Source organism: Cupressus sempervirens, chromosome 5 (genome assembly GCF_028749045.1).
Source record: "Cupressus sempervirens isolate cs-2001-9-10 chromosome 5, ASM2874904v1, whole genome shotgun sequence".
Classification (NCBI taxonomy): Eukaryota; Viridiplantae; Streptophyta; class Pinopsida; order Cupressales; family Cupressaceae; genus Cupressus; species Cupressus sempervirens.
Window position 1 is genome coordinate 165,182,469 of NC_143122.1, and position 13,403 is coordinate 165,195,871.

Consider the following 13,403-nt stretch of genomic DNA (forward strand, 5'->3'; position numbering starts at 1 on the left):
TCTCATTAATAGATTTCAATGGGACAGACTAATCTCCAGTCAAACTTTTTTTTTTCCAGATTCATGAAAACGTAGTGATATTTTTCCAAACTTTTTGTTGTTTTTTACTACAAACTATGCAGATCATGAAGATCAAATGCTAAAATTTTCAGAATAAACCATGATGTTTTCAATTTTTCGAAAATTGGTCAACTATACAATTTGTAGGAAGGATAGCCGCGTCCGATTTCAACCTCCTGAAGAGAATTATAAAATGAAGTTTCAAACTATTTTAATGAATCAAATTTTATTTTTGTCTACATTCTAGAAACAAACGTTGAGAATTCCTTTCTATGCAAGATAAATTGCTCAATTTTATTTTTCAAAACCATGGAAAAACCATATCCGTTCATTGCAATTCTCTTGGTCAATTTGGAGTCTTTGCAAAAGATGACTTTATCGTGAGATCATTGTGAAGGCAGTCAGTACAATAAAACCGGCATTGCTAAAGTAAATCAAGATTCTAAACTTCAGATGTTTAGTTGTCCTCAAACATCATCTTGATGACTTGCCAACATTAAGTGGGAGGTAGTTAATCCCCATATTCTCCTATTAATGCCAAGACCACCCATAATCTCCACGCAGCTTTTCATTCGTCAAGATCTTCTTGCTCGACCAGAAAATGTTGTCGCAAATGCAAATGCGCAGGAGAGATGTGCTTCGCTTTTTAATGTGCGTGTCTTTGGTGGGCTTTACTGCTGCCGCCAAATCATCATGCGCTCCTAAAAAGTGTGGTGATTTGGAAGTGAGATACCCTTTCTGGATCAAGGATCCTGATTGTGGGGCAAAGTACTGGAATTATTCAATTACATGTAGGAAGGATGAAAATACTGGGAAGTTGGCTCCATTCCTCGACGGTTTTGGAGACTATGGTGACTATTACAGAGTTAAAGAGATCGATTATGAGGGTCACCTTATAATTGATTCTTCTTCTATCAAGGCCAATTCGTGTAATACTTCAAGCAGCTGTCCAAGAAAATACATTGCGCTATCTGAAGATTCGCCTTTTACTCTTTCCAATTCCAATAGGATGGTTGTTCGCGGTTGCGACACATTTGGTAGCTACAGTTATTGGAATTTGGACTTGAATTCGAGTCGGGGTGAGAAATTGGGGGAGGCGAGATGTTTATCATTATGTGACCATAGTAATAAACCATCTCAAAACCATCCACCATATTGCCCTGATGGCTCCTGTGAACTTAGTGTGAAAAATATCAATTAAAATTTAAATATAAAACTGCAACCCTAACCTTAAAAATTTGCTCGGCACTCACAACTGCCGAGTGCCAATTTTGCTCGGCACGTGAATGTGTCGAGTGGCAGGTTGCTCGGCATAGGAAGGTGCCGAGTGCTAGAAATTACTCGGCACTTACTCGGCACTTGAAGGTGCTGAGTGACAGGCAATAGGTGTCGAGTGAACTCGGCACAAAGAGGAGCTCGGCAGCAAATGCCAAGTATGCCCGGCTCACAAAGGAAATGCTCGGCAACAATAGATGCCGAGTGAGCTCGGCTCCAACAAAGAAATTATAACTTAAGAGATTTCAACGTGAATGATTTCACCATTAAAACCAGAGAGCCAAAGCTTTAAGCTTTCAAACAAATTTCTCAAATGCAACATAGAAGGGAAGATCAATAGATTCAAGTATGCTTGCTTGCTTGCTATTCAATCTTTCACTAAACTATTACAAAATCTGGGAGCATTCGGCTTCAACCAGAAAACTCTAAAATAACCCTAAACTGATAATACTTCAAACTTCAATGAACTTTTAAACCTGCAACTCTAATGGCTACATACAAAGGTGCCTGGAGCAATCACTGCTTCAACAGGACAAAACCAAATAACAACAAACTTATAGAGTGAACAAGGGAAGCACGTGCAACTGCAGACACAAACTTCTTTCCTTCTTCCTTCTCTACTCAACTTTGCAACTTTTCTCTGATCTGCTTGATCTCTTACAATGAATGAATAATGAATAAACATTCTTTTTGTCTTCAGCTAAATGTTTTCCCCCTCTTTTCAGAATTTGAGAAAATCTCACCTACCCGTATTAACTTTTCTGATGTCAGAGTGATAGGTGAGCATTTGGCTCAAGAGGCAAACGTCAACACTGCAATAAGTTTTCCAACACTTAGCCTTCTTGATAATTGGTACAAGATTAACTTCACAACCGGTGTTTTGTCCGATGATAGTAAGATGTGTGCCTCCTCCATCTTAATGGACCCTTCCACCATTCGAGGAGAAGGCAAATATGGCCTCTTCCTTAAGGCACTAACTATGGTGCAACTTATTTGCACCGTGTCGTTTGCATTTCTGTCCGTCTCCAATGCCTCTGACACTTTCGTCCTCCGTCCTTCTATTTCATCGAAAATTGTGCGGTGTTTCCAGAAAATCCGTATTCTCAATTATTTTATTATATATATATTTTTATTGTATGAGTTTAGTTTTGATTTAAGATTATTTTTATTGTATAAGTTTAATGTTTTGATTTAAGATTCAAAGAAAAGTATTGTATTTTAATAAATTATTAATGGGTTTAAAATATTTATATAGTATGTTAATAATATTATTATTTTTATAATGAACTATTGTAATAGATAATTATTATTAGTAAATATTAAATTATTATATTTATTTATGATTTTATTTATTAACTTTTTAATATGTGTTTAATTTAAATAAATTTTTAATAATAGTTATTCATATATCTTAATAATAATATGTATCTAATTTAAATAACTTTTGTATCAGTTGTTGGACCCTAATTGCCTTTAAGGTGGTCTGGAAAATGTTGCATTAGAATTCTATGTTTATAAATATTAATATAGTATAATGTATGAATGTATATAAAGAGTATTGCTAACATTAATAAAGAGTTTAAAATAGAATTAGAAAATAAATCAGACTTAGGATAATCAAATCTTTAGAATTGTTTTTGATAATAAAAGTGACCAAAAGCAAGGGGGTCGGCCCAAATACAATCAAAAAGCTGGTAACCAGCACATTACCAGCTAGAGACACCAGTAGTCAAAAAATTAACTAAGCAAAGATCCAAAAGTCTACAACCACGAACAAAGACCAACAACTAAGCTAAAACCAACAAGGCTACAAACTAACTACTAGATTTCAACACTGTCCAAAAAGGTACCCGAGCCAACCCAAGTCTTAATTATAGCTGATAACCAGCAAAACCAATACTGCCAATAAAGTATTAAAAGTCTTTGGATCCAAAGATCCCAGTAACTGATAAGAACATTAAAAAACTTAGTTTTCCTTTTTCCCTTTCCCATTTGCATGTAGTAGGATCTGGGTCCAGTCATCAGCAAAAAACTTGAAGAGCAACTTATGATCCTCCATGTCCAAGCCCGCGTCCTCCTTTTCCTGTGCCAGCAATTGAAGGGTTGTTGCCGCAGCATGGGTAACTTTAATGCCAAATTTGGAGAAGGTGAAGAACCCCTCCTCCAAAGCTTTGACCCTTCTTTCTAGATGCATATATCGCTCGTCCATCACCTCGGTCCTATCTTTTTTAGGCCCCTCGTCTCCCTTTGCAGCAACCTCCTTCATTTTCTACACCTGTGATTTATCCTGTAAAACCCGTGGGTTAGAGGAAACCTTCAAATTCTCCTTAACAAGGGATGAAATGGTTATGGGGGAATTATCATTCTTGCTGTTCTCTTCACAAAAGGTAATAGGTTTGAGGGAGAAGCTGGCAGACACATGGGTGGTCTCAGTTTTCCTCGCTTTTCCATCAGACACCTGGGTTTGAGTATCATCCACCAAATTGTTCCCAGAGTTAAAACTTTTCTCCCCCTCCTCATTACCATCATCCTTCTTGGAGTTGGGAATATCTTCCTCCTCCCTTCTATCACTGTTGTTGCCAGAGCTATCTTCTTCCACCTCCTCCACTGGGTATCTAAGGGACTTTTGTTTGCACCTAGCCTGGGATTTGGCAAACCTACTAGACCTCCTTCTAGGTTTACCCCCATTATCCTCCCCCAAAACCTCTCCAACAACCTCCACTAATTTTTCAATTTTAATCTTCTTGTTTCCCTTTTGTTCTAAGGCTATGTCAGAATTTTTCTTTTTCTTAGTTTCCTTACTAGGGGATGGCCTAGGGCTATGCATTTTTGTCCCCGTGCTTGAGCTCGAGGGGTAGTTCTGACCATGGCGTGGGTTTTCCACAACCACCTCTCTGGGGGGACACAAGGCAAGGTGAAACTGATAAAGGCAAAAAATTAAGCCTTGATGAATTATGGTAAAATTTAAACCTTTACTCTTTTTTTCCCTAACATCAGCAACCATGTCTTCAAGAGAGTGCAGCAGAAAAAAAGGAATAGAAATGAAGCCCCTATTTCTAAAATGATTCAATAGAGGAAAATGGTAGTAATAGCATGCACCAAACCTGCCCTCCAGTGTCAGATACCTCATAAGGACCAGGCACACATCATCCCAGGGAACGGGTAACTTGTCTCTTTTAAACCCACCTCTGTAGCGAATCGGCTCCTCGCCCTCCACGAAAAAGCTATTCATGCTGGCCTCGTCAGTAATTTTGGTAACTTTCCTCCATTTTTTGCCCTTCATGGATAGGCCGGTCACCATGGCAATTACTTCCTCTGTGACTTGGAAGGTGATACCATTGATGGTAACCTTCTTATCATTCCAGCTATTCACAAGCTGGTGTGCACAATTATCATCATATCCAACCATCGACATCATGTAGGGCAAAAAGCCCCCTTCCTTCAGTAAGAACCAGGTAGCCATTTTGTCCTTAAAGTTCTCAATTTTCATTGGCTCCAACCTATTCAGGTCCCCCCCCCATTTCAATTTCTCCAATTTTTGACCCCCCTTCTTCAGAAATATGCATTTGAAATTTTTCGGCTTCGATCTTTCTGCGACTACTCTCTTTCTTAACTCTTTTGAAAATATGAACATAAAAAGTGCAGACCCGTGTTTGATGAGCTCCAAAATCCCATACCAAGTTATTATGAGATTCGTGGATGTGAACAATCATAATTTTCTCACCCCGACGATTTCTGACATCCTGATTAATAATATCCTTCGTACTTCTTTAGAATTGTTGATTTGTGTAAAAGATAAGAACATTCTTGTCTGAGTTGAACAAATATGACAAATAATTAATCTAATTTCTAAACGATTAACCTATAATTTTTCATAACATAAATAAGAACAAATTAGTTATCTATTAATCATCTAAATTAGTTATTTGTTCTTATTTATGTTATGAAAAATTATAGGTTAATCATTTAGAAATTAGATTAATTATTTGTCATATTTGTTCAACTCAAATAAGAATGTTCTTATCTTTTACACATCAACAATTCTAAAGATTTGATTATCCTAAGCCTAATTTATTTTCTAATTCTATTTAAAACTCTTTATTCATGTTAGCAATACTCTTTATATACATTCATACATTATACTATATTAATATTTATAAATATAGAATTCTAATGCAACATTTTCCACACCACCTTAAAGGCAATTAGGGTCCAACAACTAATACAAAAGTTATTTAAATTAAATACATATTAAAAAGTTAATAAATAAAATCATAAATAAATATAATAATTTAATATTTACTAAGAATAATTATCTATTACAATAGTTCATTATAAAAGTAATAATATTATTAACATACTATATAAATATTTTGAACCCATTAATAATTTATTAAAATACAATACTTTTCTTTCAATCTTAAATCAGAACATTAAACTTATACAATAAAAATAATCTTAAATCAAAACAAAACTCATACAATAAAAATATATATAAAACAACTGAGAATACGGATGTTCTGGAACCAGCGCACAATTTTCGATGAAATAGAAGTACGGAGGACGGAAGTGTCAGAGGCGTTGGAGATGGACGAAAATGCAAACGGCACGGTGCAAATAAGTTGCACCGTAGCCGGTGCCAAATGTATAAAATGAAAAAAGATTTGTACAACTACTAAAACTAATAACTAAATTGTAATAAACTCTTCAATAAATTCCACCTTCATGTAGCTCATCTAGCAAATAAAAGGTTATGTAATGCTCAAGTACAAGTCTTAACTATATTGTACTATATAGTATTCCTCTTGCATGACTTTTAATTTATTTGTTTAAGCTCAACAAAATGATATAAACTGACTAATTTGTAAAGATACACGCTCTTGTTAAAACTAATTAATTTAAGACTCCTTTCAAAAATATTTAGACTAACAAAGATATTTTAGTTTTTGTATCTAACAAATAGAAATATAAACTGTAATTAATTGTATATTCTCTTTAGTTTTCTGGTCTAAACTAAGAAAAATATCTAATTTATGAAACTTTTGAAAGATGCACAATAAAAAATAAGTTTCATGTTATCTTTAGCTCATTCAGTTCATCTTAAGTGAGAAAAACATCTAAACTATAGAACTTTAGAAGGATGCAATTTTTCAAAAAATAATTAGTTGTTGAGAACTTTTGAAACAAATAATATTCTATTATAAATAAAAAATATATTTTATATTGAATATATCATTTATCTATTAAGAATAATAATAAGCAGCAATCCATCTCAAAATAAATTAATAAATAACAATCCATCTTATAGTATTTTATACATATCTAATATAACTTTTATTAAGCTTAATCTTACATCACCAAAATGTAATATACTTCATAATATATAAATATGATCCCAATTTAAAATTGGTTAACTATAATAAATGTACATAAATATGTCTAAATAGATGTATAATAATTTCTTAAAAAGAAAAATAAAATAAATCATATAAAACCTTTCCCCCAAAAAAAAAAAATATTCACATTATATTTGAAATACTATGTCCTTGTAGAGAATCTTTACAAAGAAGAAAATGTTCAGAAAGAAAGTATCATAAAACCTGATGATGAATCATTGAATGCGATTCAAAACGTTGATGCAAAAATATGACACACAATAGAATTCAGAATATACATCTCTCTATCATAAAACCTCTCAAATGAAATTAAAAATAAATATACACTTCTACTATTTTCTAACTAATCAAAATATTATTTCTAATTTAAAGATGAAACCTTGTCAGCCGCTTTCCTCATCAGTCAGCATTGACCTATCATCTCTTTCCCTGAATCACTTGGTGTCAATATCTGAAATGACTCACTGAATTGCCCCTGTGACGTACTCTCAACTGTAGATGGAAATGTGTAACTCCTAAATCCATGAGACGTTTGTGATGCTTCTCTGGAAATTTTCCTCTCCTCAAATATTATATCCTCACACTTCATGCTTGTGCTCTCACAGAATTTTGTCTTTCTTATGCCGCCTCTTATCCAAATAAGCTCCTCCACCACTTCTTTCATTGACGGCCTTATCCTCCTTTGTAAATGAAGGCAATCTCTTGCTATTTTTGCCATGTCTTCCATCTCTTGCAAATTTCCCTTGTCAAGTATCTTGCTATCTAATATTTCTGTGAGGCAATTATGGCTGAGTCTGGAGAGAAAAAAACTAGATAAAACTATCTCGTCACTGCCCCTTTCTGTGGAGAAAGGTTTTTGAGATGTTAGAAGTTCAACCAGGACTACACCAAAACTGTAAACATCACTTTTTTCTGTAAGTTGATATGTTTGGAAATACTCTGGATCTAAGTAACCCGTTGTCCCCATTATATTAGTCGTGACATGTGTACTAGTGGAAGCTGAAATGAGACGAGAAATCCCAAAGTCTGCAAGTTTGGGAGAGAGTCTCTCATTCAGAAGAATATTAGATGATTTAACATCACGGTGGAAAATGGGTTGAGATGCTCCAGAATGCAGATATGCCAAAGCCTCCCCCGTCTCAATTGCAATCTGCAGACGTGACGCCCAAGACAAACTCCCTTCTTTGGAGTGTAAATGTTCAAAAAGTGTTCCATTTGGAATGAATTCAGATACCAACAAAGGAAATTTAGTTTGGATGCAACAGCCTAACAATTTCACTATATTTCTGTGATTTATTTGAGAGAGAATAGCAACTTCATTAAGAAACTCATGATCATCCTCGAGATTTAAAGCTTGCTTGGACTTTTTAATGGCTACAAGAGTACCATCTAACAGAATTCCTTTGAACACAGTTCCAAAGCCACCACTTCCCAACACCATTTCACTTGAATAGTTGTTGGAAGCTCTTGCCATTTCTTTGGCCGAAAAAATTCTCAGGCTTTCCCTCCCCAGCGTAGAAGCTATGTGTTGCTGCAACAGATGATAATACTTGGCCTCCACAAGCTTTAAGTGCCGTTTCTTTAGCCACCAAAAAAAAAGAGATGCTGTGAAACAAAAAGCCACAAACGAAGAGACTGATCCTGTATATTTTACCAGATCAGATGTTAAAATAAAAAATTGTTTTTCTCTAATTATATCTTGAAAGAAAATAAATTACTCTAGATGATATCTTGAAAGAAAAAAATCTAGAACAACACAAATACCCAAATACCCAGTATATTTATTGTTTCCATACCGATAATTGTAGCAAAAAGGAGGCGTTTTGAACTTGTTGACTTGCATCCCGTCCCATTTCTAAAACCATCTCCAACATATCCTTTTGCACATGAACAGTTATAAAAACCTGCCAAATTATGGCATATTCCCCCTCGCTCTGCTCCAAAGCACTTGTTCAAGTTTGGACTACTGCATTCATCTATATCTGAAGATTCATCATCATTGTCGTTAGGATCTTTGAGATTTTAAAGAGCAACGAGTACAAAACAGTTAAAATGAAGGGATGATGTCTTACCTGCACAACCTGTGCCATTGAGATAGCCATTTCCTTGATATCCATGGAGACATTTGCATACGTGCCCAAATCCTGAAGAGGAGTCCTTGCATTGTGCATGGGGTGAACAAGAATAATAGGCCGTTCCTTCAGCCTGTGAACAATTTTGTACTCCGACACCCCAATTAAGGAAGGCACCGGCTACGGTGCAACATATTTGCACCGGCCGGATGCCTTGTACATCATCTCTGACATGTACCGATAGGTGTCAGACGTTTTACATCCTTTTTATTATTACAATGTTTACACTGTTTTGTTGTTTGTAAACGCTTAAGTCTGTAATATTAGAATATATATTATTTTCTATTTTAGATAAGCAAAAAATTATATATATATATATATATATATATATATATATATATATATATATATATATAAATTTTAAATTTGTAAAATATAGAAATAAGATAAATAAGATTGATTTTAAATAAGTAAATTATTTATAACAAAATTTGAATATGTTAATAAGAATGGGAGATTTCAAAAATTCAATAATTTATAAGATTTCTAAAAACTTTTCATTTATTTTATAAAATTTATTTAGTTTATTTTATTTTATAATATATTCTATGTTTTGTGTACTTCTGACTCTTTGAGTTTTTATTTTATATCTTTATACTATAATTGTGCATCATCATGTTAAGATATGAGATCATTGGTAAGATATTAGATCATGACCATTAGCTATGTTAATTTGTTATGTTTTTATTCAATTTTTCTTTAAAAAAAATTATAAATAAATTTATTTAAAATTTTATTTCTATTTTTTAAATTTATTAATCATTAAGATATAAATGAAATGATAAAAAAAAATTGTTATATATATATTAGAGTTAGAGCATTAGAATTACATTAAAAAGGACTTTCATATATTTTCTTGTAACTAAATCCTACTTATTGGATTTTCTATCACAGAACAAATAATATGGACAAATTGATGGATACATAGGGATATATTGATTAGATTGGGTTAGTGATTTTAATAGTAGGAGACATATAAGTATTTATATGTTTACTTTGTTTAGAAGAACTATCAATTTGAGGTGTAAGAGTCAAAATATAGACACCTTATCATATAAAGAGCCAAACTATATGACTACAATATTTGCATGTGAGGAGGCATTGTGATTGTAGAGATTGTGTTCAACTATTAACTTTAAGTGGAAACAGATTGTTGGTAAACAGATTTGTCACAGTAGAATTGGCCCAACGGAGTGTGTGGCAAACCGTTCACAACAATTGGATAGGCCCTTGATATGCGGCCTTCCTCTGCGTTTAGAGGGGCAGCTCCCTCGTATGATATAATTTTTGAAAGGTTTTTTTATTAAAGAATCTAAAACTTCAAAGTTCAAGAGAAAGTCGTGGAAGACGAATGCACCACACGCCCTCACAACCTTCGGTGGTTAACAAGATTGATAACAGAGGTGCTCAAGAACTACGCTTGAAAGCAACCTGTATTATTAAGCACATTCATTATCATCCGTAAACACTCGCATAGCACCATGAGAATGTCCACTACAACGTATAACAATTTGGATTTTAAAATAAGAAACACAAAGCAGATCTCATTTCATTTCCTTGCACCAAGAAAAGCAATAGAGATTTTTCAATTCAGAGATAAAAAGTGTACATACTTTCCAAAATTTATCCCTAGATCAAAATTTTAGCATAGTGTTCCCTTATTTTTCCAAACCAAAAAGTCCCCTTACAAAGCCAAAAGGTGTCCTTATATAGACATAGAGGTTAATAACTACCTCTTTGTGGTTAATAACCACCTCCAAAATACGTAATTTTGGAAGGTTAATTAACCTCAAGAAAATTAACCTATACAAGGAAACTTGTAAAAACAAAACTTTAGCTAGAGTTCTTAAAGATGTTTACATATACAATCATTGATTCTTCTAGCTACTAACTCTATCTACCCAGACACAATTGATCTATTTCGAAAAGCCCTGTAAGCACCTAGGATAATCATCATGGATTCATAGTTTGGAATGAACACGTTTTCCATCCTAAGTTTGGCTGTGAAGTATCTATCTTGAATTTCTTCTGACTCTCGTTGATAGGCTAAAATGTTACAATCTCCCAGCATGACTGCAACCAGGCTAAGCTTCATCATAGTTTCAGCATTTGATACATGGTTCTCTATTTCTGAATGAATCTGAACACTGAAAGAATCAAGGAGAAACCGACAATCAACATGTTGAAGATCACTTACTGGCACCCCACCTGTGACAGTAGAGATTAATTCGTCTGTACTCTTTATTTTCAGTTGCTCCAAAGAAGCTATTAGCTTTTCGAACTCAGTGATCCCTTTGCTGATGTTTATCACCTTCCAACCAACACTTTTACTCCAAACACGTATTTGATTATCACTTGGATCAGTAATAATTTTCTCAAGAAGTAGGGTGCTCGCATCCAGCTTGGCCATTTCTCTTAATTCATTAGCTACCTTTTGCCAATTGGATTTATCTTCTTTGCTATTTTCCAGCTCCTCAGAAATTTCCTATATCTGTGTGATGGCTTTCCCATATATCTCTTTCACTCCAGTTATAAGTTTTGAAGCATCTTCTATCATCCTGTTTATCCAAGCCTCAATCATCATACTATGTGATTTTTGTTGGCCGATTCTTTGAACAACAGTATGATCTAAAATACCATCAAGACCTATTAGAACCGGTGGAGTGACCACGACTTGGGTATTAGAAGGGTTGCTGATTGAATTAATATAAGTTGTCATCACCTGAACTTGTTCTTTGAGTTGCTCTTTGGCTCTTTTCTCTTTCTTCGCCCTTTGCAACATCTGAGTGGCAATCAGTTCAAAATTTTGAAACTCTCTTTCTGCATTAGAAGGACCAAGGTCAACCTTTTCTAGAATGAAATCTGATTCAGATGCTTCATCAACATTCTTTTCAACTATAGGCTTGGCTACTTCCACACACAAATTGCCTGAAGTTTTATCAATAGCTAACCTGGACATCACCTTGGTCTTTTTCGCCTTAGGAGGCTTCTGAAGAATGCTAGAGATCATATCAAATGGAGGTGGAACCATCTGTACAACTTTCTTCCTCTTCTGAAGACTATCCTGGAACCACGAATGTGTAATTTTTGAAGCTTGTACATCACCTGTTACATTTTCAGCAATCATCATTAAGTCTTCTGAATTAGATAATGGGTTATCTAGCTGTGTGATGTCTATTATTGACATATCAGGAGGAGGGAGACCCAAATTAGGAATCACTGTATCCTGAGGGGATGTAACAGGGACATGTGATTTAGCAATCTGAGGAGTTCTTTGATCTTTTTCACTGGATTCATTCCATTCTTGATTCATTCTACCTTTCATTCTTGTCCTTTTTCTTGTGACTGTAAACTTATCTGGTTGATTTAGATCTTCTTCTCGATCTTGAGCACCTGTATCCAGTTGTTGTGTCATCTCACTAGAAGTTGCCTCTATCGCCATTTGAGACAATTCCCCTATATTATTTCTCTTCTCTTTATTTTGAGATTTACCAATTGCTTTTTCGGCTCTGACTTTACTGATCCAGTCTCTTGTTCTTTTAAGAACATAGGAAGACCTCTCCTTCAACTTTTTCAATTCAGGAATTGACCAATCAATAGGAGGGAGCTCTAGCAATTCAATTTTCTCATAATAGTCAGGATCGACCAAAGAAACCTCATTGTCATCTATGCATGTCACATCAATGTCCAACTTGAAGTCTATTACCTGTCGTATTGTAAGCCGCATCCAATCTCTCTTCCTGACTTCGAAGTCATTTTCACAATCCTCCCAAAAGTCTTCTAGAGCCAGGAAGTGACCAAGACTGGAATTTAACTTTAATTCATTCACCGCATAGCCCTTACTGTCATAAGGGAAACGCATTGTGTAAGGATGCAAATTTATTGTGGCAATAGATCTTTCGATGTTCCTGGCATTTGATGCAGTGTCACAACTATAATATCCGATGCCGATAGGAAAAGCTATTTCATCTGTCCTCCTGTTCCTGCAAAGTTTATTGATTTGACTAATTTGCCTGCACATTTCAATTAAGACTAATTTATCATCAACAAATCTAGGTAACATCAGCGGACATCCATCATAGGCAGCTAGCCGATATAAGTAAACTTCAGAAATTGTATAAAAACACTTCCATATTTTTGTACTTTCATCACTACTTCTGGTGAAATCCTGAGTCCAATGTTCCCCTGAATTTCCCTTACAATTAGCATGGTGAACGCATCATTCACTCTTCTGAAATGGTGTAGGCTATTATCATACTAAATTTGAGGAAGATGATTATAAATGATGGTTGTGTCATCATAAATGCCCTGCCGGTTAAGTCCTGGCCAACTTTTGGTACTTGCAATAGCATAGAAAAGGTATGAAGTCATATAAAAGTAGTCATTTTCTTGAAGTCCCATGAGCTGTCTATGCAGTGAGTCGCTGATAATTTCAGCCCAATCAATGTATTGTTTTCCTTCGCAGACCATATTAATGAATAGAAACATCCAACCTTCGAACTCGTGTGAATCCCGAAGACCAACGATCTTGCTCAACAAA

At 34.6% G+C, this 13,403-nt stretch overlaps 1 protein-coding gene and 1 pseudogene across 1 annotated transcript; one reads left to right on the forward strand and one right to left on the reverse strand.

Moving 5' to 3' along the window:
* Window positions 1-554: 554 nt before the first annotated feature.
* LOC149554944 (wall-associated receptor kinase 3-like) overlaps window positions 555-13,403 on the forward strand; it is a 101,836-nt pseudogene continuing 88,987 nt past the window's right edge.
* Window positions 6,995-12,305, reverse strand: LOC149554945 (wall-associated receptor kinase 3-like). The gene is made up of 4 exons (XM_089833612.1): window positions 12,049-12,305; window positions 8,804-9,030; window positions 8,528-8,713; window positions 6,995-8,372 (listed from the first exon to the last, which is right to left on the reverse strand). Exons 1-4 carry the CDS (start codon window positions 12,303-12,305, stop codon window positions 7,135-7,137), a joined length of 1,908 nt encoding a protein of 635 aa, XP_089689738.1. The 3' UTR covers window positions 6,995-7,134.